Raw genomic sequence first — 26821 nt, 5'->3', positions numbered from 1 at the left:
ACGCCCCGAGGCCTGGGGTCAGTGAGGGGACGCCAGTGGAAGCTGATCCAAAGCCCAGTGTGGATGTTCACACGGAAGCCTTTGGCAACAGGCCTTTCCTGAAAAGGGGATGAGGAAGGCAGGTCAGAAGTGGGTCTGAGCCCTGGGACCTCAGGTCACATTCCTGAATGGCCAGGCCCAAGCTTGGGAGGCTTGGCTCAACCCCCAGCCCCTCCCACAGCACCAGGGAGCCTGATTCCTGAACCCCCAGCTGGGGGGCCCTCCCTCACCTTCACACTGGTTCCCAGCAGGCGGAGCAAGGAAAGGCCAGCCTCGGAGTCCAGGCTCAGCCGTGTGCACGCTGGCGAGAGCCTTCCTTTCCAGGACTCGGTCCTTCTCTGTGAAATGGGGATGACCGCCACTCAACCACACCAAGAAGGTGGCCAGAGTGCTTTGCGCCCTCTTGGCTGTCTTTGGCCGCTTGGCTTCCAAGAATCCAGAAGGCCAGGGCCGGGCCTTTCTACAGCCAACATCGGTCCCCGCAAGGCTGGTCTCCTTCCCCGAAGGCTTCCTGGAGGAGGCGGTGGAGCGGGGCCTGGAAGGACAGTGACGCAGGAGGGAGCCGAGCCGCTCCGGCCCCACGTCTGGCAGGCGACGCCCGGGCCGGCCTCGAGGGGGCGTGGGCGCGGGGAGGGAAGGCGCAGGCACCGGGCGGCGGCGGCTCGGAGGGAATCGAGAAGCGCGATCCAGTCCGGGCGATCACGTGGGCTCCAGCCGGCCCAGGTGGGGCTGTGACCTGTGACGCAGGCGGCGCCGCCACAGGTGCCCGGGACGCGCCCCGCCCCCTCCCCGACCCTCCCCGGCCGAGCCCTCGGACCCGGAGCCGCCCCGCCCGCCCAGCGCCCACCTGCGGGGCCGCAGCCGCCGCCCTCCCGCCAGACAGCGCAGGAAGTGCAGGAGGCGCCCCGGGCCGGACCGCGCGGCCGCAGGAGCGAGGCGGCTGCAGGATAGGAGGGGATCCGGCGCTGGAAGCTGCACCGTCCGCGCGCCGCCCCTCCGTCCCTCCGCCCTGCGGCGCAGGTGAGAGCCTGGGGGACAGGTGAGCCGGGAGACAGGTGAGCCGGGGCTCGGGGGAGCCGGGGGAGGGGGGTAAGCCCGGGGGAGGCGCCGGGAACCGGGGGCGCCTCTCCTCCCCTCGCTTTTCCCGCAAGCCCCGCCCCGGGAGCCGCAACAACTTCGCGACCCTCCCGTGCCTCCGCCGGGGCGGGAGGGGCAGGGTTCGCGGGCTAAGCCGCCCCCAGGCAGCCCCCTGCTTGCCCCTGCACGCTCGCTCGCTGCCCGCTCTCGACCCCCAGTGGCCGCTTCCTCTTCCTAAAGGAAAACTTGCATGCAACCGGAACCTGGGTTCCGATTTGAGCGCGGAGGACGCTGGAAGCCCCAGAGAGTTTGAAAGAGCATGGGGTGGGGGGCAGAACAGAACGACCCTCCCGGGAGCTCTTTGGGGAATCTGACGCCCAAACCTGCTTTGGTCCCAAAAGTTCAGAAAAGCTCCAAGAAGGAAGAACCCAACACCCCAGACAAACCCAAACCACACGCCCCTCCCCCACCCCGTGGACTTGGTGGGCGGTGGCAGGGAGGGACCTGCTTTGTCTCCCCTGAGAAGGGAGGCAGGGAGGGGGAGGGGGGCGTCCCACCTACCAGGGAGCCGTGGCGGCTTGTCTTGCCTGCTCAGCCTCTCTCTGCGTCTGTGAAATGGGAACAGGCTCCCTTTTGAGATTTGAGTAGGTGGGGGGACCGAGGGAGTGGCAGTGATGGCAGGTCTTGGTGGCCTCTGCATCTGACCTGAATCGAGGCCTGAATCTTCTCTGTGTCCTTGAGGGGAACAGTGTGTGTACCACCTAACATGGGGGCCTAGGGGGTGCATGTGGGCCTGGCTTGGACCAGCAACAGGGTCCAGGTGCTGTGCATGGCTGCAGGCCCTGACATCTCCATGGCATAGTTCCCAGGTGTGCCCATCACATCCTGGCTCTTTGTGAACTTAACAGCTCTTGGGTCCTCAGTCTCCTTATCTGTAAAATGGGACTAGTAGGAGTGTTGAGGAGTTAGAAGATGTTGACCCACAAGTGTGCCAGGCAGATGTGGTCCCTGCTATGCGATGCCCACGGCCAGCAGAGGGGAACAGGGTGAAAGGTACTATCCAGAGCAGGAGCTGTGGGCTGAAGGTGGGCACTCCCCACCCACCCAGTCCTGCTGGAAGGGAGGTGTCTTGGGGGCTTCCTGGAAGAAGTAAGTCACCTGTACCAAAGTCACCTGGAGGGTGGGATGGGCCCTCCCCACTCCCCCAACCTGGACACTGGGGAGAAACCCTTGCTGGGGGTGCCTCCCTGAGGGCACTGGCTCTCCAGGGGCCGTCTCTCACCCATAGGACCACCCTATGTGGGAAGCACTTTCCACCTACACATGAGGAAACCGAGGCACAGAAGTGAAGCAGTGAGAAGCGGCGTGCCAGGGTCCCCACAGCTCACATGTGGAGCGCGGGTCCCCATCCTGAGGATGGCCATCTGTGTTCACGTTGTGATCCAGGTGCAGGCGCTCCCCGTGAGTTTGGGTCTGAATTTTAGTTTTGGTTTCCGGATGGATCTGGGCTGCTCCTGTCCTTAGCGCAGGGGACCGTCTGTCTGGAGCAGTGTCCTTATTTCTAGTGACTCCCTGGCCGAGGCCAGAAGCCCCACTGCCCCCCCGTCCCCGTTTGGGGACAGCCATCCAGGTCAGGACAGGGCCTGGCCAGCAGTCCCACCCAGGCAGGCCACGTTCCCTCTGCACCTGGTTGGGTGGCAGGGGACCTATCCCCCGCGTAGGCACCTGTCAGAGGCAGGCTGTGATTCCCACCCTTTGGGGGAACCCCGTGAGTGGCAACAGAGCCAGGGACAGTGCCTGGGTTTATGGGACGTCTCATTCAGAGCCGGAGCTGGGGAGTGACTGGAATGCGCTTTGGGCTGAGCTGGCTACGTCCAGGTGGGAGGGCCAAATGCACTTCCCCGCCCCCACCATGCAGGGTGGCTCTCTGCTTAGCTGCCCAGGGTTTCCCCACCGCAGCCCTAGGGGCCTTGATCCAGATAACAGGTCTCTCCAGCAGCCTTGCCGACCAGTAGCCAGGACTCCTGACTACCAGCAGTGTCTCCAGACGTTGCCAAATGTGCCCTGGGGGGCAAAACTGCCCCAGTGCAGGCCGCAGAGCTGAACCTCTGGCCACCTTGCAAACGGAGCTGGCTGATGTGTGCTGCATGATTTACAAAACCAAGTCCTCCCCTCAGATTATGTGACTGAGTCAAGTTTGGCTGGGCAGAATTACCGGAGTACAAGGGCATCATTGTGGCTTGAGTTTGCATGCACTGAGGTTGGATGGACAGGTGCTAGAGAGGCCACGCCACACTGGGCCGAGTGGGGTTAGCCAGACCTAGAGGCCAGGGTAGGAGGGACAGAAATGCCCGAGGGTGGGACCACATGAAGCTGGAGGCCCGTGCAGCGTCCTAACTGGAGGGGCAGCAAACTTGGGCAATTAGGTCCTGGTGGCCATGAAAGCAGCTGTGCTCAGAGCCCCAGGCCTCAGCTGGGACACTGTACTGCTGTGGGGATGTAGGAGGGATGGGGCTGGCACCCACTAGAGTCACTAGAAGCCCATCTCTCCGGAAGAATGAGGGGGCAGGAGGGCGGGACTGCAGAGTGGCCCACCCGACCAAGGCTGGGTCTGAGATCCGGCAGATCAGCCAAGGCCAAGTGCAGACAGGAACGGACAGGCTGGGCAGGGGCCCCTGAGACTGGCCAGAGACCACGGATTCCACCTACTCACCTCTGCTACACGCCTCCTCCTGCACAAGTCCCTCGTGCCCTGTAACTATATGCGTCAGGGATACCAGGGTGGGGTATTCAGTGGTAAAGGGAAAAGAGACAGCTCTGGGTCCCAGGGCTCAGCCATGGGAGGTCCTTTCCAGCCCACCCTGAGCAGAAGCAGCAGGAAGTCGCCCAAAAAGTGGCACAGACAGGCCTGGAACCTCTGTGGGCTGCCCTGGCCCAGCCTCTGCTCACTTTGAGCAAAGTCCCCTTGCAAGTTGGTTCTTGGCACGGAACACCAGGGCCTCTCTGGGAAGACACAGAATCAAGGTAAGGAGACCAGGGCAGAGCACGTGCCGAGGCAGGCATTTGCTTTTTAGTGCCGGAACTGAGCCCGACTGTTTGTGGGGACACGAACAGGAAACTGTCCCTGCCCTGCAAGGGCTCACACACATGGGGAGACAGGAAAGACAGACAGACAGCCTGCAGCTCCCTCTGCCCTGTGCATGCTTGAAGGAGCTTTCCTGGCAGCCCCCACTCAGCAAGTCAGGGCTGCCTTTACTGGGGAGCAGGTCTGCCACTGACCCACGAGGCTGCTGCAGGGAATCTGACCGACCTCTGTGGCACTGTGGCCCGGACAGCATGGCCAGCTGCTGAAAGGAGTCTGAGCTCTCAGCCCCTCCCCTTCACTGGCTCCAGGCACCAGGAGCAGACCAGCATCTGAGTGAGGAGATGGAGAGAGGCCACTGCAGAAACCAGCCATCGTTCAGGAGAGACTTCAGGATACGGACCTGGCGTGGGGCTGGGGGTCCCAGAGGGCCTCCCAGTGAGACACCTGTGCTCAGGGCGTGTGCACCTGGGCCTCCCACCAGCATAAGGCCTCTCTCCTCAATAGAAGCAGAAGCAAATCAACCACCAGCAGCAGATGTTTGAGGAAAGCCCTGTGCCTGAGAGACAGAGGCCAGCAGAGGAAAGCCCTGTGCCTGAGAGACAGAGGCCGGCAGAGGAAAGCCCTGTGCCTGAGAGACAGAGGCCAGCAGAGGAAGGCCCTGTGCCTGAGAGACAGAGGCCAGCAGAGGAAGGCCCTGTGCCTGAGAGACAGAGGCCAGCAGAGGCGGAGACGGGAGGAAGTGTGGGGTGGGGGCACAGCTCCAGCAGCCCGTGACAGAAAGAAAGAAACTCCCTCCAAAGAAAACGTAATCCTTCCTCTCTAAGATAATAGAAGATGTTACACCCATAAAACAAGAGCAGGATGCCAGGAATGAAGAGCAGAGGGCTCTTTGACGATAAGGAAAATGACAAGACCATGGGGCAGATAAGAAGATCAAGTAGAGAAAACCTCACACAAAGAACAAAGTAGGGGAGGGAAGGTAAGGAATTAGGAGAAAATGCCAGAGCTTAATACTCATTAGTGGGTATTCCAAAAAGAGAAAACAAAATGGAAGAAATAATATGAAAATCCGTACAGCCCTGAAGACAAGAGTGACCGCATGGGGGTTTCCACCTAGTGCCTGGCTCAGTGAACGAATGTGGACCCTACAGAGGCACATCAGCACGACAGCCAGAGCTTCCAGCCTCCAGCAGGTGCCCCAGACCCTCAGTGGGGCCAGGGAGAACCACACACCGGTCATGATACGAGGAAGAGATCGGGGCATTGGGGCCCTTCCCCAGCAACTCTGAAGATGAGGGAAGGGCCCTTCCCGACTCTGGGAGAAAAGCATCTACAGTGGGAACACTCGTCTCCTCGCCACCAGTCAGGGGAGAGGAAGAAACAAGACATTTTCAGGCGTCCAAAAGATGCCTCCCGTGTGGCTTCCGGGTTCAGTGCCTGGGGATGTGCTTCAGCACAGTGAGGGCCCGGAGCGGGTGAGAGGGGACTGGGGGCCAAGCCTCCAGCCCCAGAAGCGGCAGAGGAGGTCCTGGGATCCGCCCAGGGTGAGGCCCAGAGCACCAGGCCCTCTGGGAGGGAGGATAGGGGGTGTCTGGGAAAAACACAGAGCTGGCCTGCCAAGCGTATAGAATATATTCTCAAGAAGCACATGGCAGAGATGCCGGAACACTCAGGGAAAATTTAACTGGGGAAAACCAGGCCGGTGGAATGAGAGAAAATCATGATTAACAAGAGGTGGGCAAGGCCTTACTCTGCCCCAGGGCTTAGCACCTTGTGCCGGCACAGACACCGTGTGATGGGGCCGGCTGTGATGGAGTCCTCGTCCAAGAGGCAAGGAGCAGGTAGGGATGCCCATAGGCGGGGGTCACTGAGAGCAGGCTGTGCCTTTTTCTGGGAAAAGCTGAGGAGCCCAGAGCGGTGGCCTCTGGGGATCCAGGCAGCGTGGAGGAGGGGACGCTGGGCTTTCATGCTAAGTCTTTGGTGCTCGTTGACTTTTGAAACGGTGTCTGTGTCTTCACAGTTCTTTAGAAAAACTGAAAAACAGAAGGCAACGGGTGCGGGTGCCTGCCAGGGCCACAGCTCTGGGTTCCAGCGCCCCTGCCCACACCCCTAGGGCTGTTAGACCTGTGGGTGTGGCTGCCTCCGTGGGCGCGGAGGTCACACCCAGCAATGGCTCTGGCTCTGGCTCGCCTGACAGGTTCCCGTTTGGGCGCCTTCTGGCAGTGGAGCAGACTTTGCCCTCTCTTGGGACAGCCGCCGCCAGCCAGGGAATGCTGCTGGCCAGGGCCAGGACACTGTCTCAGAGGACGTGGTCAGGGACCGTCAGGCCTGGGCAGTCTGGCCCCATTAGGGAGGAGGAAGGCCTCTATGAGAGCCGGAGGCTGAGACAGTGCAGGCTGGGGCCTCTGTGTTTGGGGGCTGTGGGGTCTTGGGGACATTTGTTTGGTGGGAGACCGGGCACAGTGACGACGTGGGCATGTCAACCCACGTCAGATGCCCCCCAGGTAAAGAAATCACGTTTAGAATAAAAGGACTGCAGGACCGTAGGCCGCCTACACTGGCTGCCCGCTGGAGTGCGTTCTGCTTGGCATGTAGACAGAAACCTAAAAGAAACAGATTTCTCGGCCAGGCCTGGGTAAAACGCAGACACGTTATTGTGAGCGGGTGATCCTGGGATGGTGCAGACCAGCGCCGGGTCAGTGTCATGGACACCAGCCCCGGGGGAGGCCTGCTGTGTCTGCTGCTGTCCTCGGCCGGTGATTCGGAATGTCCTGAGGAATGTACCCTCCCAGCCAGCGTGGGGGCCGCCCCTCCCTACGGCCTGGGAGGCTCAGCTGCACGTGCCTTCCTGGGATGGTTTTAGCAGAGAATGTGTGTCCTGGGAGAGTTTGGTGGCTCCTGGGGCTGAGCAGGGACAGAGCGGTGTCCCAGGTGCCCTGCGGGTGCTCCAAAAGTGTGAATTCAGGTCAGTTGTGTGGCTGACTGTAGGCAACCTCCCTGTAGGAGGTGACTTGGAGCAAGTGACTCAGCCTTGTTTTCCCATCAGAAAAATCAGTTTCCACCCCGGAGAGACTCCGGTCATTTTCATGCGTGTGACGTTCTGGGTGTATAGGAGGCATACTGAGTGGTGGCTCTTACTGTTTTTGTATTTATGTTTTAAAAGGGAAAGAATGAAAGCAGTGAGTTTTCTCCATGTTGTTGCCTTTGAACCTACAAAGCTCCCTGAGCATAGGGAACGTGAGCTTGTCTTTGATTCAGCAAGGCTTGGTCACCACAACGTGGATGTAGGCCTCACACCGGCCAGGCCTGTTACACACTTTGCACGCTTTACACTTACTGCAGTACCTTCAGGAGGTAGGCCTTGCTCTTATCGTGCCCATTTTACAGATTTTGAAACTGAGGCACAGAGAGGCAGCATCACTTGACCACGTGCCTCGGTCAGGGCTGCCCCCTGACACGTGTGGGGAGCCCCTGAGCAGCAGAGGGGAAAGCTGGGAGGCCTGGGAGACCAGACCCTCAGAACCCATTGCTCAGTGGCCTGAGGGTTGCAAGCAGCCTGGGGCGTGAAAGCTTGCTGTGGGCCTAACCGCTGTGGCAAGCAATGTGCTGTCACTCAGGAGGTGATGTGTAGCCACAAAAGCCCAGCGAAGTGCCTGGAAACAGACCTCCAGGCCCCGGCTCCTGCAGGCCGTGTCGGCTGGGGGCTCTGCACATCTCGGTCACACGGGTTCCAGGCCACTGGGGCTCTGCCTAGCCACGCGAGCTCATAGTCATGGCACCCAGGGAAGGTGCAGAGGCAGGTCGAGAGCTGGCTCTCCACATTCCTACCTGGCGGGGACACATGTCCCAAAGTCAGTCACAGGACTGTGCCATTCCCAAGGGGCAGTAGGGCAGCCCTGCCTCGGGTCTGGAAGGAGGAAGGTGAGAAACAGGAAACAGCAGTGTCGGGGCAGGGCTGCCAGCCCTGGACCATGAAGGGAACAGTGGGGTACAGATGGGCTGGGGGGCACGTGCTGCCAGGAGGGACGGGCAGGAGGGTGGTGGGGGTGGGACAGCCCACAGGGTGTGGCAATCGGGCTACAACGATGTCTGCAGGTCAGCTCCCGCCCTGTGCTGGGTGGTGTACGTGGGACTCTGGGCTGCCACCCCTGCCGCCACCATACCTGCCCAGTGGCCAGGTGTCATACCAGACTCTCAGGCTGGTGCCTGGTGGGACTCCCTGAAACCAGAATTGTCAGCTTTATGCCCAGTTCAGAAACGTGGAAAAATGCCAGCGTGTTGCCTGGTGTGTGGAAATGTTCCATGGACAGTCCGCCACAGTCATGTCCCTGCGTGGCTGAGAGAGGGGAATCACACAGGCCTGGGCTCGGGCCGGGAGCATGTGGGCAAATGTGCCTGACCCCCACCAGCAGAGCCTGGCTCGGGCGTCTGGAAGGCCCCAGTGAGGCAGAGGCTGTGGTCACTGCCACTGTGGCTGATGCTGACCTCAGGAAGCCCCCAGCGCAGCACCAGCACCCTCATGTTCACCACAAGGAAGTGGTTCCAGGAGGCTGCCTGGCTGCCAGGTGTGAGCCAGGAGTCCAGGCCAGGTCTGCAGGGTTCCAGGGCCCTGCACCTGAGCTGCCCCACCTGCCTCCCGGCTCAGGAATGTGTCCTCAGCGCGTGCTGCCCGTCAGAGGAAGCAGTGTGGCCTCCCAGCCTCTGAGGTCCAGCCTCCCCCCATAAGCTGTGCCCACCTGGTCCCTTGGAGCTCGGAGAACCAGTGCCTGCCTAATCCCGTCCTGTGCCCAGCCTCCGGCGTCAGACGTGGCTGGCTCCCGGTGGTTAGGGCTGGCTGTGCCGCTGACCCACTCTGCTCCTGGCTGCGTTGCTGTGCTTGCACGCTGTGTCCCGGGAGCTGTACTGGGGCCCCGGCCAGGCATACGCGAAAGAGCAGGGGGGTGGACACCTGAGGGGACAGGGGAGAGCAGCCTCACGACACCCTCACTTCTGCCCTTTCCCCAGGACCCCACAGCCACCCGGCATGTCCCAGCGGCACTCAGACAGCTCTTTGGAGGAGAAGCTCCTGGAATACCGCTTCCACTCGGAGCTCCGGCTGGATACCAGTGGGAACCCAGCCTCTGGGCTCCCGATGGTCCGTGGCTCCCTGCGTGTTAGGGACAATGCCGTCTTCCAGCCCGAGGTCCCGGCACCCCCACAGCCTCGGTCCCCAGGGCACGAGGAGCCGCGGCCCATCGTCCTGAGCACAGAGAGCCCGGCGGCCCTCAAGCTGGGCACCCAGCAGCTGATCCCCAAGAGCCTGGCCGTGGCCAGCAAGGCAAAGACCCCAGCCCGCCACCAGAGCTTCGGGGCGGCTGTACTTAGCAGGGAGGCCGCCCGGCGGGACCCTGAGCTCCTCCCAGCCCCCAGCTTCTCTCTGGACGACATGGACATGGACAAGGACCCCGGGGGCATGCTGAGGCGGAACCTGCGGAACCAATCCTACCGGGCGGCCATGAAGGGCCTGGGGAAGCCAGGTGGCCAGGGGGACGCCATCCCGCTAAGCCCTAAGCTCCAGGCTCTGGCCGAGGAACCCAGCCAGCCTCCCACTCGGAACCCAGCCAAAAACAAGGTAGGGGCCTGCCCGCGTGGACCGCGGGGACGGTGCTGCTAGGCAGAGGGGTGGCCTGGCCGTCTCCACCACTGTCATCTTCTGCATCGTGGCAGCTGCCGTTAGTAAGCACCTGCTGCATGAGGACTCTCAACTGGTTTATTCCAGTTCAGCCCAATCTGTGAGTGTGAAGATCCCACCTTACAGACGAGGCAGCAGAGGCTCAGACAGGTCGAGGGTTCTATCCAGGCCCCAGACTCTGGTGTCCCCGCTCCCAGCCTTGCTGGAGGGCAGATCCCTGGAAGGGCCCAGTCCCTGTTTCCAAGCCCCAGACAGGAGCCAGCCTGCCTGGATGACAGGGTTCAGGGTGACCTTGCTGCAGTGACTGGCCTGGGCTCCATCTGCCCCCGCAGCTCCGGACAGGGACTCAGGCGGGGCAGCTGTGCAGCGGCCTCGGGCTCAGGAGAAGTGTGCACGCTCCCGCTGTACAGAGCCTGCTTCCCTGCCTGCTGGCGGTGGCTCTAGGTCTGGGGCATGGTGGCGGCAGACCCTTCGCTGGGCAGGGTGTAGCCTGGCTGCATGTGTCACTAGGGCCCAGGGGACAGAGCGTCCTGCTGGGGTTCCTGGGCCCAGTGTCCCTCATCCTCAGAGTCACCATCCGTTGAGGCTGGGGGTCAGGCCTTCATTTCAGGCAGCCCTGGAGCTGGGAGCTGTGTTCAGGGAGAGTGGCATGGCACCTGGACACCCCCCCGGCCAAGACTGGGACTCTGGCCACCCTGCTTGGTCTCTTTTTTTTTTTTTTTTTTTTGAGACGGAGTGTTGCTCTGTCGCCCGGGCTGGAGTGCAGTGGCCAGATCTCAGCTCACTGCAAGCTCCGCCTCCCGGGTTTACACCGTTCTCCTGCCTCAGCCTCCCGAGTAGCTGGGACTACAGGCGCCCGCCACCTCACCTGGCTAGTCTTTTGTATTTTTAGTAGAGACGGGGTTTCACCATGTTAGCCAGGATGGTCTTGATCTCCTGACCTCGTGATCCACCCGTCTCGGCCTCCCAAAGTGCTGGGATTACAGGCTTGAGCCACCGCGCCCGGCCCTTGCTTGGTCTCTTTAGCTGGTGGGTCTGGGCTCAGGCAGGGCTGGGGTAGGGGAGGCGAGCTGCTCTGGAACCACCCATCAGGAGGCCCTGGCAGCGCCAAGCACCCTCAGGAATGCAGAGCAGGTACAGGGCTGGTCCCAGGGCCACCCTTCTTGTTGGGTGCCTCGCTCAGACGTGTTGGAAAACAGGCCCTAAGCATATGGGCTGCCTCAGTGAAGGACGAGGGCGGGGGCAGGTGCCGTGTGACCCAGGCGAGTTCCTGAACCTTCCTGAGCCTTGGCTTCCCCATGTGGAAGCAAAGATCATAGCCGTCCTCTGGGCGTCCTCTGGACAGTGTCCACGGAAGGCACGTGCCAGAGCGTCTTCTTCACTGGTTGCCGTCACTGCTGCCTCCTCAGCCCCGGCTCCTGCCCAGACTGTGAGTGGCAGTGCCAGCCTCAGGGGATGCCAAGACCACCTGTCAGAATGTCCCATCGGCGTCCACTGGAGGCCGATGGTGGCTGAGGTGGGGCCCCCCCATGTCTCCAGCACCAGTCACCATCCTCAGTCACGGCTCTCTCCTGCTGTGCCTACCTGAGACGCCCAGGACTCAGAAATGCCTCGGCACCTCTGCCACAGGCGCCTGCACCCCAGGGGCTGGAAGGGCCCCAGCACTCTCTGCACCCACAAGGAGTAGGCCCACGGGGCTCATTCTTTCATTGACTGTTGATTTCATGCAGTCAGCAGACACTTCCTGGGCACCTGCCACATGCTTGGTGCTGGGGTTCCAAAGTGAGCCCAGGGGCATGGGCCTGGTCCTCAGAGGGCCACCAGGGCAGGGAGAATGCCGAGGGCTGGGCTGAGGGCAGCTCGGGGTTGCTGGGAGCACAGAGGAGGGGGCTCCCCGTGGCCTTGGGTCAGGGTAGGGTCCCGGAGGAAGGAGGGTTAGGGTAGAGGCAGACAGGAGGAGAGGACGGGGTCGAGGGGTGGGGGAGGCAACAGTTCCAGCCAGACCTGGAGGTCAAAAGGGGGCTAGGGGGAGCCCTTGAGGTGGGGTGCGGGGCATGGGGCTGAGGGTGCCAGGCCAGGTGCAGCTGGGAGCGCCACACGCTCCCAACCAGTAAGGGGAGTTTACAGGCCCCAACTCGTTCCAAGAAATCAGCCCCTTTCCTTCCGGGAATCGGCATACCTGTGGCGTCGGCAAAGTGTGGTGTCCCAGCCAAGGAGGGTGGGCTCCGAGCCGGGCACCTGAGCCTGGGGGCTTCCCAGGAGCCCAGTCCCTCCCATCGCTTCTGCCATCCCGGCCTCCTGCTGGGGCCCCCAGGCCCAGGCTTGGGGCTAGACACTGACTGACCAGTCCCTGCTCACCTGCCCCACCAGGTCCTGGTCCCCAGGGGCCTGTGTCCTGCCCCACTGTCCCTTCACAGCCCTCTCCCCACCGTAACTGCCCTGCCACCGGCTTCCCTCCAGTCCTGCTCGAAACTCTCCTGAGCATCCCTTCGAGATGAGTTCAACCCTTCCTGCTCCTCCAAGCAGCCCTCCTGGACCTGACAACCCTCAGTCACCCGTCCTGCCTGCTCTGAGCCCTCCTCCCACCTGTCCTGGCCTCTGCTTGGCAGCCCTGAGGCCCTTTGGAGCTGACATCTCTTGGGCACAGCTTCGCGTGTGGAGCCGTGAGGTGTCTGGGGTCCCGAGGCAGAATCGCTGTGGGCCGCGCCCGCCTCGGCTGACAGCTGCGCTTTCTCTGTCTCTTTTGTGCAGAAGACGCTGGGGCGGAAACGTGGGCACAAGGGCTCCTTCAAGGACGGTGAGTGTGGCTTTGGGAGGCACCGCGGGCTGGGCTGGGCTGGGTTCCAGTTGAAGCTGGACTCACTGGGGCACCCTGGGGTTCGGGTGGGCCTTGGTTTGGTGTCTCGGGGTCACCAAAGCTGTTTGACGGGATCCTTCCAGAGGCTGAGGTCCTGAGGTCCCAGTGGCTGGTCTCACCATGTAGCCCTGTTGAGTCTAGAAAGGTCTAGAAAGTTCACTTGGACTCTATTCTGTGTGTTCTGAAGAGCAGGGCACAGACAGAGCCCCCAGTCTTGCCCTGAACACCCCATATGTGTACTGGGCCCAGCCTACAGTGGCCGTGTTGGGGTACCGAGGCCAGATCAGAGGGTGCCGGCCCCACGCCACGGGCTCTGCCCGGACTCTTCGAGGCTGAAGGGCAGCCATGTGTTGGGGCCTCCAGCAGGGGTGGCAGTGGTGCACACTCAGCCTGCTAGGGGGAGATGAGAACATCCCACGGGGAGGTTGACATAGGGAGGTGCCTGCTACCTGGATCAAAGTGCACAGGGGTGTAGAGATCGGAGGCAGTGAGGCCTGGGGAGGGCTAAGGCCTCAAGTGCCCAGCTCCAGACCTGAGGCCCCAAGACACAGTGGCGCCCTCCATCCCCCAGAAGCTTTGTGGATAGGGACGGGCCCAGGAGGGGGTACCCAGGCCTCCTCTACAGAAATCTCTGGGAAGTGTCCCCAGGAGGCAGCAGCAATGCCCCGTGTCTCAGGGTAAGGCTGGTTGGGGGCTGCTGTGAGGGTTTGGAGGTGCCCTGAGCCGGGACCAGCCCATTTCAGGTGGGGCTTGTGGCATAGAAGAGGTCTTGGGACTGGCGCCCAGCCTGGGGCAGTCCCCTCCCAAAGCCTCCCTCTCCCATACAGCCGTGAGAGCCTGTGGGTGCTAGAGGACCCACCCGCGAGGGCCTGTGCTGCCTCGTGTCATCATGGGCTCTGAGATGCCCTTGGGAGGGCGCAGCCGGCAAGTTCCAGGGAGGCGCAGCCTTTTCCAATCCCCCAGGGCCACAGGTCACCCTCCTTCTCTCTCTAGACCCCCAGCTCTACCAGGAGATCCAGGAGCGGGGCCTGAACACCAGCCAGGAGTCTGATGATGACATCCTTGATGAGTCCTCCAGCCCCGAGGGAGCCCGGAAGATGGACACCACCATTGTGGTCAAGAGCTACCGGCCTGCCCAGATCACCTGGAGCCAGCTCCCGGAGGTAGCGCCGGAGGGTGGGTGAGGCTGCCCCACAGAGGCAGGCAGGCAGAAGCCACAGGGGTCCCCCCACTGTTCTTCCCTGAGCCCAGGTGGCTGGTCCCCAGCAGCAGCCCAGTCCTCCCAGGGAGGGTGGGCAGCCTTCCCAGAAGCCCCTCGGCTGTGGGTGGCGGACCTGGGAGTCTCCCTCCTGTGCCCTCAGAGTCGCCCTGCCCATGCAGGGCCCTGCCATTGTGCGTGCAAGGGCCGGCCCTGCTCAGACTGCCCTGCAGGGAGCTGCGGGCACCATGAGTCCCTTCCCAGGGCCCCCGCCCCAGGAGAGAGCTAAGGGGTCTTCGTAGGGAGACAGCTGGGACAGGAGGGGCCGGGGCTTGGAGCTGAGGCCAGGGCCAAGCCACTCCTTCACTTTCCGTATCTGAAACGGGGGGCCCGTCTCTGCCCTACGGGGGTCTCAGTGGAGAGCGTGGCCTGGCAGTGGTCCCTGTGCTTGGGGGAGGTGACTGCTCCTACCCCAGGTGGACCAGCATGTGACCCGCGCCCTGAGGCCCGAGGGAGGGGACCATGTGGCCGTGGGCGTGGCGGGAAGCAGGGAGGGTGGGCCCCCACCTGTGGTACAATGGGGCTCCTTGTTTGCCATCCAGAGGGGCTGGTACTGCACCCGCCCACCACGCTCCATGGTGCTGCGTACCCCGGGACCCCGGCCAGGGCAGGCCCAGTGTGGGGTGAGGGCAGGCAGCGGGCAGCCTCCCCACAGATAGAAAGGTCTGGAAGTGCAGTCTTACTCCCCTGCTGGGAGCTGGGGGCGTGTGGTCTCCCTCTGTCTGGGATAGTGTCCAGTACTGCACCCTGGTAACTGCCAGAGATTCCGACCCTGCATAGGAAGGAGGCATTGGCTTGGGGAATGGGGGACTCACCCGTGGCCCAGGCGCTGTGGGAGGCCTTTCTGCCCGGCCCAGTGAGGAGCAGAGCACGAATCAGGGTGACCTGAGTGCTGCAGAGGGGAGAGGGGACCCCCGGGCAGTGTAGCAGCCCCGCTGGTCCTGATGCGCTCCCCCAAGCGAGCCACGCTCCCGCCAAGGCGACCCGCCAGTTGTGGGCCCCAAGGAGGAGGGAGCCCGGCGGGCACAGCATCACCCATACCTTCCAGGCAGGGCACTGACTCGCCTCGCCCAGGTGGGGTCTGAGTCACAGTCCTGCCCTCCACACTTCCTCCCTGGGTGGGCTCCACGCCTCTCCGTCTGCCAGGAAGGTCTTCGGGACAAGATCTCCCGTCCTCTGGCCTTTCCCTCTGGATGCCCCATGCTCTTTCTGGGCTGCTCTGCGGCTCTTTGGCTGGGCGGGGGTGGGGGCGGCTGCCCTGAGGAGGGTCCACAGAGAGGAAGATGACGGGGATAGACCCCGGGCAGGACAGGCCTACTCGAGGATCGGACCTCCCTGAGCCGTGTGGGGTGGCTGTGGGTGCTCTGCCCGGGCCCCGCCTCTGCTGGCCATGTTGGCCCTGGTCCATCAGGAGAGGAAAGAAGGGAGACTTTGGCCCAGGCTTCCAGGATGTGTGACCTGCAGCTCCTGGGCCTGTGTCCCCCCAGGTGGTGGAATTGGGCATCCTGGACCAGCTCTCCACTGAGGAGCGGAAGAGGCAGGAGGTAAAAGGGCCCTGGGCGGGAGGGGAGGGCCCTGGGCGGGAGGGCTGTCCCCCATGGCCTGGGCCATGCAACACCCGGGGAGGGGCAGCAGCCACAGTGGTGCCACCTGGCCATCCCTCTGCGGCCACCTCCAGCGCCAGGCCCCGTCACACTCACCAGCGCCTCACACAGGCCCGGGCTGTGCCTCCACCTGCACCAGGCCCTCACAGAGCCCCTTCGCGCCACCGGGTGAATCCTCGGAGTCCAGGGGCCGCCATCTCCCCCTTCTCTGACGAGGAGGTGGGGTCGCTGCCCAGCTTCATGCGGCTCATCAGGCACCCAGCCAGGGGCACCCAGGGACGTCAGGCTGGCGTCTCCAGGCTGGCCATCCTGATGGTCCCATCCAGGGGTCTGTCCGGGACTCCTGTCCCCACCGGCCCCTGCCACCCGGGGCATGTCCTCCTGTTCTGAGAATTGGCCACCGAGGCACGCCCGTGTCCAGCGTCACTGTGGGGCTCACCCAGGCCCCTCTCCGCAGGCCATGTTCGAGATCCTCACATCGGAGTTCTCCTACCAGCACAGCCTGAGCGTCCTGGTGGAGGAGTTCCTGCAGTCCAAGGAGCTGCGGGCGACCGTGACGCAGATGGAGCACCACCACCTCTTCTCCAACATCCTGGATGTCCTGGGTGCCAGTCAGAGGTGAGGCCACGCCACAGCCTTTGCACAGGGTCCTCTGCCGGGAAGGTGCCTCTCCCCATGGGCACCGCACCATCGGCAGCAGGCCCTGGGGAGCCTGAGCTGCACCTTGATCGGGGATGGTTTAGGGCAGCTGCTGGCTCCCATGGAGTGTGATGACCTCTGATGGTCCTTGAGGCCACCAAGAGCTGGCCCCAGGGCCGGGCTGAGCACTGGGGCTGTAGCATCCAGGTTGTTCGTAAGATGTGGAGCACTTCCCAGGGGTCCAGCCCTGCCCCACTGCCAAGCACCATCCCACCAGGACGCCCAGCCACAGAGGGCTGTGTGACCCAGGCAGCGGTGGCCACAAGCTGCTCACCTGTAGGCAGGAAGCCTCTAGTTGCAGCTCTGGGTCATATTCCACCCAAAGGTGTCTGGTGGCTGGACCTGAGCTCTGGTTGCAGGGCCTGGAGGTGGAGGAAAGGCCGGACATGCAGCTGCAGCCATGCACGGGGGTGTGCGTGGGGGGTGTGTGTGAGTGGGCTGGCCCCGAGGCCTGGAGGGTGACTCGGGAGCATCCAGCACCCGGGTGTGTATGCATGGGTGTATGTGGGCAGGGGTGTGTGCACGGGTGTCTGTGCATTGGTGTGTGTGTGGACAGGTGTGTGTGCGTGGGCAGGTGTGTGTGTGCGTGGGTGTGCATGGTGTGTGCATGGGTGTGTCGGGGTAGGGGTGTGTATGCATGGTTGTGTGTGTGCGGTTGTGTGCATGGATGTATGTGTGTGGACAGGTGTGTGCACGGGCAGGGGTGTGTACGTGGGCAGGGGTGTATGTGCGTGGGTGTGTGTGCATGTGTATGCATGGTCAGGGGTATGAGTGGATAGGGGTGTGTGTGCCTGGGCAGGGGTCTGTGTGCCTGGCCAGGGGTGTGTGTGCGTGGGCAGGGGCCTGTGTGCGTGGGCAGGGGTGTGTGTGGTCTCAACCCTGTGCTGCTCCCTATATACAGGTGGACTCTGGAGCATCATTCGGTCTCCTGAGCCTCAGCCTCGATGCTAACTTGAGGGGCGGTGCCTCTGGCCCCCTCATGGGCTTGGGTGGTGCTGGGAGATGATTAGGGGCCTGTAGTGCCTGGCACGGGGCTGCTCCAACAGTGGTGGCTGCTGGCGCATTCTTATATCAGCCACGCCCCTGGCGAGTCCCACCCATCTGCTGCCTGTGGGGTGCCCTTGCGGAGCTTTGGGGCCCTGAGGGTGGGCGGGGAGCCGCCTTGTCCCTGGAGACAGGGGCTTCCTGTAGAGCTCCAGGGACCAGCTATGGGAAACTCCCAAACTCTGACTCATCTGTGGGTTGGGGTTGGGGGAGGGGGAGGGGGAGGGGTCTGGGATAGCGGCTGCCCCTCCCCCAGCTCTGCCCCCAGCCATGCAGGCTCTGTGTCCTCCAGTCCCCTCTGCCTCAGGCAGCTGTGTGTTTGCCTCTGACCTCCTGGGGCTTTAGATTGCTGCCCCAGGGGGGGAAGCTTCAGCCTCCTCCCCCAGCTGGGTCCTGGACAGCTCCTGGCATTCACAGTGAACTCTCTGGGGAATCATCGCTATTTGGGGTCGGCGGCTGGTGGGCAGCTCTCCCGGACCTTTCTCAGAACCTGCAGTCTCCCATGTGAGCTGCTGACTGGCCTGGCCGGCCTCGGCACCCACACGTGTCATGGCCCTGCTCATCCAGCAGCCGAGGCCTCCCATGGCCTCCTGGGTCCTCATCCACGGGGACTGCAGCTTTCCTGGGGCTTCTCTAGGGCAAGCAGCTCTCAGGACGCTCTCCCTGCAGGAAGCATGGCTCCTGTGTGGGTGGCAGGCCCAGTCGGGCCCAGTGAGCAGGGGGAGGAGGGACTGCCACCCACCTCCACCTTGGGCAAGGGAGTCCTCCGAAGGACAGAGCTCTTGGGGTGGGAGGACCTCCTGTGGCAGGGGCCTGGAGACATGGATGTGGTCTCAGGTTGGGTGCTCTGAGGGTCTGTGGGATGGACAAGGCTCCGGCCACCGCCTCACACACCAAGTGAACATCGTGGGTGGCTCTGGCTGCCCATGGCGGCAGAACCCCGGCAGCCCTGGCCTAGCTCTTACCGAGTGTTAACTCCCTTCGTCCTGATCACCCCGGGCCAAGGCGTGGGTCACGGAGGAGGTCAGAGTCTGCCAAGAGCCCAAACCTGGCCCCCCTGGCCTTGACTGTTCACTCAGGACGGGGTGGGGGACCCAGTGAAAGTCAGCCGACAGTTCGCGAACCCAGCTAGGAGCTCGACCAGCAGAGCTGCCTGGGATTGGGGACTCATCCTTGGAGGGGGTGGCCCCAGGCATCGCCCCTCTTTGTGACCCAGAGGCTGGGCTCTTGTGCCTGTCCCCTGAGTTTCTGTCCTTGAGTTTCTTCCCAGGGGCAGGCGGGTGCAGCAGTGGGGGCCCGGGCCTGTGTGGAGGCCCAGTCATTTTAGCTGGAAGGAACTTGAAGGGCAAAGGGCACCAACTGGACAGGGCACCAGGACAGGAGGTCCAAACGGGTCCACCTTTGGAGACAGCCCCTGGGGCTGCCCCTGGACAACAGAGGGACAGTGCCAGTGCGTGGGATCGTGGCGGGGGGCTCTGTGACCACTTCCCACCTGCCCTCCCTGCTGTCCTGCATCCCAGGTCTGGGTCCTGCCCTGAGTGCTTGCTGCTTGCTGACTCTGGGAGCTGAGCTCAGCTCCTGCCACGTATATGTATGTGTGAGTATGTGTGATATGCACGTCTGTGTGTGTGCACACATGGGGCCCGACCACCAGGCCCGTGGCACCCTCCTCACCCCTCCTTGCCTTCAGGTTCTTCGAGGACCTGGAGCAGCGGCACAAGGCCCAGGTACTGGTCGAGGACATCAGTGACATCCTGGAGGAGCACGCCGAGAAGCACTTCCACCCCTACATCGCCTACTGCTCCAACGAGGTCTATCAGCAGCGCACGCTGCAGAAGCTGACGTGAGTGGGTGGCCCTGAGGCCCAGAGGGTGGCTCGGGAGCATCCTGCACCCTGGTCTCCCAAAGCACATTCCTGCTCCCAGCCCGGCTTCTGTAGGTGCTGCCTGATTTGGGTACAGGCCGGCCATCCAGAGCCTGGAAGGACAGCCTTGTCCTCTTGCAGAAGCAGCAACACCGCCTTCCGAGAGGTCCTGAGAGAGATTGAGAGGCGGCCAGCATGTGGGGGCCTGCCCGTGCTCTCCTTCCTGATCCTCCCCATGCAGCGGGTGACCCGGCTGCCCCTCCTGACGGATGTGAGTCCACGGCCCGGGGCTGGGGCTGGGGCTGGGCACACTGTCCTGGGGTCCCACTGCCGGATCTCCCCCTTGATTACCCTTTTGTGACCTTCTCCTCCAGGCTTGGCCTATGATATTCTAATAGTTATGATCCTAAGATGGCTTTAATAACCAGGATAACTTTGTGGTCGCCGCCACCCACAGACCTCACTGTGCCGGGAGCTGTTCCAGCCCTTGGCGAATTTGTGTTCACTTACTCAATGGTTCATGAGGTTTAGGCACACTGACGATCTGGAACTGGCATCACCCAGAGCCCTGCTGAGCCTCCTCCCAGCCCCCGCCCCACCAGTCCTCCTAGACGTGGTAGCCCTGTCCCCAGCACCTTCTCTCCCCGTTCTGTGGATGCAGAGAGGGGCTCAGAGGGGCCCAGCAGCGTGGGCTGTGTGTGTGGGATGCCACAGGGCAGAGGACGCATGACGGTAAAAGGTGTACACACAGACGCACACATGTATATACAGTGCACATGTACTCATGTATATGGGTGCCCATGTGTACGCAATGCATGTGTATCAATGCACACCAATACACACATGCCTGCACACATGTGCACACACTGCATTGCACATATACATGCATGCACATGTGCGCACAGTGCACACACACGTTTGCATACATGCACACACAGGCACCACACACACATGCACCCAGTGCACACATACACATGTGGATGCATACACATGCAGGCACACATGCACGCACACAGTACACAGGCACAGTCACACGTGTGCGTGCTGCCCGTACACACAGCCCCACACATGGCAGGACTGAGCTAAGCTCCCTGAGGCTACACATGGCAGGACTGCCCAAGCCAAACAGAACCTCACATTCCTGGGGGCCCCAGGGATGTGCAGAAATGGGGCTGCCAGGGGGCCTCCACTGACGATTCCCCAGGTTGGATGGAGAGGATGGAGATGGCCAAGAACGGGAAGGGAAGGTTCCAGGCAGGGGTGGTAGCTCCTGTTCCCACTCAACCTGGCCTGAGGACCTGGCAGAGCTCCAGGTGGTGCAGAGGCCGTTCAGGGGCTGGTGGTGGGGCCCTGCAGGAGCCCTCTGGGGGCAGCTCTTGACCACCCTGCAGCCCCACCCAGGGTCTGGTGATGGTGGGAGCCTCTACACCTGGGATGCCAGAGGGGACTTTGTGTCCCGTGTCTTTTGTTCATCCAGACGCTCTGCCTCAAGACCCAGGGCCACTCCGAGAGGTACAAGGCCGCCAGCCGCGCACTGAAGGCTATCAGCAAGGTAAGATGGGGCCTGGCCCCAGTCCCGCCCAAGTCCTGTACCCTGACCCTGTCCCCACCCCACCCTACCTGGTGGCATAGGGCTGGCTCCCCCTACCGTCCAGGGCAGCGAGGGTTCTCAGATTATCCATCCCAAGCCTTTCACAGCGCTGACAAGGAAACTGAGGCCCAGAGGTTCTCAGATTATCCATCCCAAGCCTTTCACAGCGCTGACAAGGAAACTGAGGCCCAGAGCCAGTGGAACTCTCGCACAGTTGATGAGCCTATGGCACAGCTGGTCTAGGGCAGGCACTGTGGTCAGCCAGGGGCTGGCTGGGCAGGAGTCCTGGGCACACTGTGGAACGTGTGGGCAGTGCCAGGGCCCTGCAGCACCAGCCCCTCACACGGGGACCATGCCCTGCAGCTGGTGAGGCAGTGCAACGAGGGGGCCCACAGGATGGAGCGCATGGAGCAGATGTACACGTTGCACACGCAGCTGGACTTCAGCAAGGTCAAGGTAGGTGGCCCCGGACATCAGGCAACTCAGGCCACTTCCCACTCGGCCCGCCCTGCTGGCCTGCGTGAGAGGTCACACCCCTGAGCCTGAGGGCTGGAGAGTGGGTGCCTGCCCTCATGAGGCCTGGGGGCTGGGCCTCCTAGGGCTGGTGCCTTTGGTCTCTCCAGGCCTCAGTCTCCCCATCTGGGAGTGTCCCTTGTGTCCCCTCCCCTACTCCCACTGGGTGGGCCTCTGTGGCCCTTGCTCCATCCCCAGGACTGCACGGGCAAAGGGCAGACCCCAGGCCCTGAGTGACCAAGCGGAGGGGGCAACAGGAGTGGCCCTGTCAGTACGCTTGACCGGGGCCAGGGCTCCTTGCTGGCCCCTCAGGGGCTGGGCAGGGCCTGAGGACAGAGGGGAGGGGACAGGGTGATTTTAGGGCCGGCCCAGATCTCATGTTTCCCAGTGAGGCCCGGATTCTGGGTAGGGTGAAATATTTCCAGCCCAGGTCCCAACAGCCCTAGTCCCTGTCACAAATGGACGGGGCTCGGACCTCTCCCTCCAGAGCCCACCACCCACAATCCCACACACTGGTCCCGTCCTCTGTTGTCCCAGGACAGCCCAGGGCCCCTCCCACAAGGCGGGCCCAGGTGGGTCTCCTGTCCTGGTGCTCCCTCCAGTGGGTGCCCTTCAGGGGGGAGCAAGGAGTGGGTGACAGGCTACAGGCCACCCTCGCTCAGGGCCATGGACAACCGAGCAAGGGTACAGGGGTCCCAGCTCGGGGAGGGTGGGTCAGGGCCGGCTGCCTGGAGCGGGCGTTAGGGCGGTGACTTCGCGCCACTGTTGCCAAGCCCACACCCGTGCAGGCCTCACACTTGTCTCCCTGATCCTAGAACATCTGCCCCTGGCAGAGCAAGGACCCCCTCCCAGGCCTGGCCCACCCCCGAGTGGGGCTCTCACCCCCACGTGGTCTTGAAGTTGGTCTTGGAAACGGGTGTGGGGGTGGGGAGAGCAGGCTCATCCAGGAGGGAGGGTGGTGGCACAGGCCAGGAGTGGGAGGTGAGTCTATAGTGGGCACAGGTACGGTGGGCGGGCCCCACAGGGAGCAGGTGGGGAGGTGTCAACAGTGGCTGAGGAGCGGGGGCTGGTGGGTAGGCTCCTCATTCCCACGCTGCCCACGCCACCACCCTGTGTTGCCATCCCCACTGCGATGTCCACCCCCATCATCCCCACGCTGCCCATCCTGTCGCCCTCACACCGCCCACCCCCATCGCCCCCGTGCCACCCACCCCCCTCGCCCCCCCACCACCCACCCCCATCGCCCCCACGCCACCCACCCCCATCATCCCCACGCTGCCCATCCTGTCGCCCTCACACCGCCCACCCCATCGCCCCCCCACCACCGCCCACCCCCATCGCCCCCACGCCGCCCGCCCACATGCCGCCTACCCCCATCGCCCCCGTGCCGCCCACCCCCCTTACCCCCAACCACCGCCCACCCCCATCGCCACCGTGCCGCCCACCCCCATCATCCCCACGATGCCCGCCCACCTGCCGCCCACCTCCATCGCCCCCGTGCCGCCCACCCCCCTTACACCCCCACCACCGCCCACCCCCATCGCCCCCGTGCCGCCCACCCCCCTTACCCCCCCACCACCGCCCACCCCCATCGCCCCCATGCCGCCCACCCCATCGCCCCTGTGCCATCCACCCCCATCACCCCTGTGCCGCCCACCCCATGCCCCGTGCTGCCACCCTCCACTGCGATGCCCACCCCCACACAGCCCACCCCCACTACCCCTGCACTGTTCACCCCCTGGCCTTTGCCATCTCTCTGCCCCCCACTGACTCCAGCAACTCAGCACCAGGCATGGGGGAGGGTATTCTGTGGCTCAGGAGCCAGGAAAGGCTCTAGACATGGAGCGTGGTCATCACGGAGGGGCCTGCCCCTGCCAACCCTCCCTCGGGGCTGAGCGGGCCCTTGTGCCCAGGAGGCCCAGCGTCTGCATAATCGCCATGGAGCCCTCCCACCACGGAGGAGTGAGGTGTGCATGGAGGCTTCCCCAGCACTGGCCTTTGGGTCCTGGCTTGGGTGAAATGTTCAGTGGTCACCCAGCCCTGGGCTGTCGGGCAGGATCTGGTCCAGGGCCTGTCGCACCTTGATTTGAGGCCTGGACACATTGTGCCGCTTTCCTCTATCCAACCCTTACTGGGGACAGTCCAGAGGCAGGGGTCAGTCCGACCCGGTGCTGTGTGTCCTTGACCCCCTGGGGACCTGCTCATCCTGGCTCTATCCCCCTAGTCCCTCCCACTGATCTCCGCCTCCCGGTGGCTGCTGAAGCGTGGGGAGCTGTTCTTAGTGGAAGAAACTGGACTTTTTCGAAAAATCGCCAGCCGGCCAACGTGCTACCTGTTCCTGTTCAACGATGTCCTGGTTGTGACCAAGAAGAAGAGGTGGCACTAGGGCAGGAGGGTGTGGGGAGCCCCGCTCCGTGGACACTGGGCCGCTGGCCCTGGGGCAGGAGGTTGGGGGAGTTGGCCCTGGGCCCCTCTGACCTCAGAGCTGGGGCACGGCTTCCACTCGGGACATGCTCTGTGTGACACTCGGGGGCAGGTGATGCTCGCTGTGCAGCCTCTGGCCTCCTGCAGACTAGGGTCTGCCTGTGCCAGCCACGAGGAGGACTCGAAAGCTGTGGCCTCTGCTCTGTGGGATGGGGGAACTCTTGGAGCCTGTCCTCCATGGCTGCCTCCCCACCACTGCAGGGGAGCCGGGTGGGACCTGGCCGGAAGCCCAGCAGGCACCGGGTAGGAGCTGGGTGGGACGGTCCCACCAACTGACTGTCCGTGTCCCCACAGCGAGGAGAGCTACGTGGTCCAGGACTACGCCCAGATGAACCACATCCAGGTGGAGAAGATAGAGCCGTCTGAGCTCCCTCTGCCCGGGGGCGGCAACCGCAGCTCCTCCGTGCCCCATGCCTTCCAAGTGACCCTGCTTCGCAACAGTGAGGGCCGCCAGGAGCAGCTCCTGCTCTCCTCAGACTCTGCGTAAGGGGCTCCTAGGAGGGTGGTTCCCAGGCCCCAGGCACATTAGCTCCACGGGGACCGGGTTGTCTGCCTGCCTCACTCGCTGTTCCACGGCTGGCTCTGAACACCCACCGTGCACCTGGCCCTGCCGTAGGTGCCGAGGTAGAGCCGGGGACAGAACAGAAACGGCCTTGTCCTCGTGGCGTTTATGTTCCCGGGAGGGGACGCACCAACAGTTGGGCCACCAGGAGTGGGAACAAGAAAGGAAACAAGGTGGGGGGTGGGGTGCGGGGGGCGCCCTGTGGAAGGCTCAGCCCACGTGAGCAGAGGGAGGTGGGGCTGGAGGGTGGGATTGCTCAGCAGAGGTGGAGCTGTGCCAAGGCCCCGAGGCAGGAGAGCCCTGGGCCCTGAGGGCACAGCTGCAGGCAAACCGCAATGCTGCTGGGGTGCAGCGAGCCTGGCCAGTGGGGGCCAGTTTGGACAGCAGGGTGGTCCTGGTGCTTGAAATGGGAGTGGGCATATGATGGGGTCTCTGCAGGGCCCCTGTGGAAGGCAGGCACGCAGGTGCGCCAGTCTCCATATTCCCTCTCAGCTCCTCTTGACCGAGGACAGCTCTGGGCCCTATTTCCAAACAAGGATGCTGGGGCTGAGTCTGCCACAGCAAATGGAGGGGCAGGGAGCTAGGACCCAGTGCCAGGAAACGGGGTGGCCTTGGGTCCAGCAGGCTGGGGTCTGGGTGTGTGGCTGCTACCCAACTCTGCGAGCTGGGGCTGGGGTGACTTGGGGGCTAGCCTGCCTGGCACAGTCTGCCCAGCCACTCCTGCCCACCCCCACCACCCATCTTCTTGCCACGGACCCCCATGGGTGGCTGTCAGAAGTCAGGGAACATCAGAGGGGCGGGATCGGCCTCCAGGCCTGACTCGTGCTGTCTCTGGCCCCCAGGAGTGACCGGGCACGGTGGATCGTGGCTCTCACACACAGCGAGAGACAGTGGCAGGGCCTCTCCAACAAAGGAGGTGAGTGCGGGCTGGGGGCCTGCGGGGCTGGCCCTCTGCCACGGCTGGGCACTTTGGCCCCCACTGTAGCCCAAGGGAGCCTGGCACCTGGCCTTGTGGTGGGGTCCAGCAGTCGGGAGGTGGGGTACCCCGGCCCCAGGGGTGTGTCTGCTGGAGGCCGTCGGGGAGTGGAGCCCGGCCCACGCCTCCTGATAGCCCTGTGATGGCCACTGCCCTACCCAGACCTGCCCCAGGTGGAGATCACCAAGGCCTTCTTTGCAAAGCAGGCAGACGAGGTCACACTGCAGCAGGCGGACGTGGTCCTGGTTCTGCAGCAGGAGGACGGTGAGTGTGGGCGTGTCGGGCACAGATGGGCAGGCACGGACAGGCGGGCGTGAGTCACCATCCAGCCTGGCCAGGCCCAGAGCATGCCGGGCTGCAAGCTGCCCATGCGCTTCCAGCCTGCCTCACCCTCCCTCAAGGGCTTCCTCAAAGGGAACACTCCCACATCCCCGAGCCCCAAAATCCATGAGCCCAAAAGCGAGTTCATGGTCACTGTGTCCCATGTGGGGAGGAGGAGGTGTCTCTGCCCTCCCAGGGAATCCCCGCTCAGCCGGCCCAGCACGAGCCTGCAGGAGGGCAGGCAGGGCACCTCCTCATGCCAGGCAGAGCTGTGTGGGGTGTGCTCAGCCCAGCACCCTTCTCAGTGGCGAGCACCAAAGCAGGGGCCGGGTGCCTGGTGACTGTGAGCAAGGCCTCGGCAGCTGTCTGCTCTGAGGCAGGAGCGGGTGGTCGGTTCTAGGAGAAGCCTGGCCCTGGCGTGCTCATGCACAGCAGCTCAAAGGGGCCGGGGGACCCATGGCCTTCCTCTCACCTCCCTCCCACCCCATCCGTGTTCAGGGTGGCTCTACGGCGAGAGGCTCCGGGACGGAGAGACAGGCTGGTTCCCTGAGGACTTTGCCCGCTTCATCACCAGCCGTGTGGCCGTGGAGGGCAATGTCCGCAGGATGGAGCGTCTGCGGGTGGAGACAGATGTGTAGCCTTGGTGAGGCCAGCCGGCGGCAGCACAGCCTGTCCCCTGATCAGCAAGTGGCCGTGCCTGGCTACAGAGAGTGTGAGGGGCTTGTCTCAAGGACCCAGTATGGTTCCCTGGGGCTTCCCAAGACCCTGTGACTGTGGTGCCGGGCTCCGGACACTTCACAGAATGAAGATCACATGTCCCTTGAGAGGCACCCCTAGTCAAGCTCGAGGGGGCCATGCCGTGTCCCAAGGAGCCCAGCCTAGTCCCATTGGCTGGCTGGGCCTCTCTCAGCTGCTGGGCCCCACCACCTCCCCGCTGCACCCACGGGGCAACTCCACCCAGACTGATGGGCACAGGGGCCACCATGAGCAATTACTGGGGACAATGTGAGGTCTCGTCCTATGCCCTTCCTACCCCCACGTGGGACAGGAAGGACCCTGAGTTCCCAGGAGTGCCCCACGTTCTGAGAGGGGGACTGGCTGGAGGGAGGGGACCCGGCAGGGAGATTTCGGTTTTGAGGTTTCTAAATACATTAAAGTTATTTCTTAAGAACCTGG

At 63.4% G+C, this 26821-nt stretch overlaps 1 protein-coding gene across 3 annotated transcripts; it reads left to right on the top strand.

Moving 5' to 3' along the window:
• The first annotated feature begins 912 nt into the window (after positions 1-912).
• LOC105496675 (Rho guanine nucleotide exchange factor 16) lies at positions 913-26821 on the top strand. 3 transcript variants are annotated; one of them, XM_011767223.2, is made up of 15 exons: positions 913-1059; positions 9206-9812; positions 12624-12669; positions 13723-13892; positions 15475-15531; positions 16049-16209; positions 19025-19177; positions 19340-19469; positions 20676-20750; positions 21153-21245; positions 23527-23678; positions 24081-24269; positions 25191-25264; positions 25487-25588; positions 26144-26821. In XM_011767223.2, exons 2-15 carry the CDS (start codon positions 9225-9227, stop codon positions 26281-26283), a joined length of 2130 nt encoding a protein of 709 aa, XP_011765525.2. In that variant the 5' UTR covers positions 913-1059; positions 9206-9224; the 3' UTR covers positions 26284-26821. The 3 variants fall into 3 exon arrangements, with proteins under 3 accessions (XP_011765525.2, XP_011765526.2, XP_011765527.2); XM_011767224.3 differs by having other exon boundaries at positions 923-1094; XM_011767225.3 differs by lacking the exon at positions 913-1059 and adding an exon at positions 1377-2577.

The sequence above is a fragment of the Macaca nemestrina genome, chromosome 1, assembly GCF_043159975.1.
Source record: "Macaca nemestrina isolate mMacNem1 chromosome 1, mMacNem.hap1, whole genome shotgun sequence".
NCBI lineage: Eukaryota > Metazoa > Chordata > Mammalia > Primates > Cercopithecidae > Macaca > Macaca nemestrina.
Note: the sequence above shows the minus strand (reverse complement) of the source record. Positions and strands in the feature narration are given on the sequence as shown.

Bases quoted from the DNA above. Each gene is read 5' to 3' on its own strand.
- LOC105496675 (XM_011767223.2), top strand. From the start codon at position 9,225: ATGTCCCAGCGGCACTCAGACAGCTCTTTGGAGGAGAAGCTCCTGGAA. The intron at 12,670-13,722 runs GTGAGTGTGGCT...TTCTCTCTCTAG, and splicing joins CAAGGGCTCCTTCAAGGACG to ACCCCCAGCTCTACCAGGAG. The intron at 19,178-19,339 runs GTGAGTGGGTGG...GTCCTCTTGCAG, and splicing joins CGCACGCTGCAGAAGCTGAC to AAGCAGCAACACCGCCTTCC.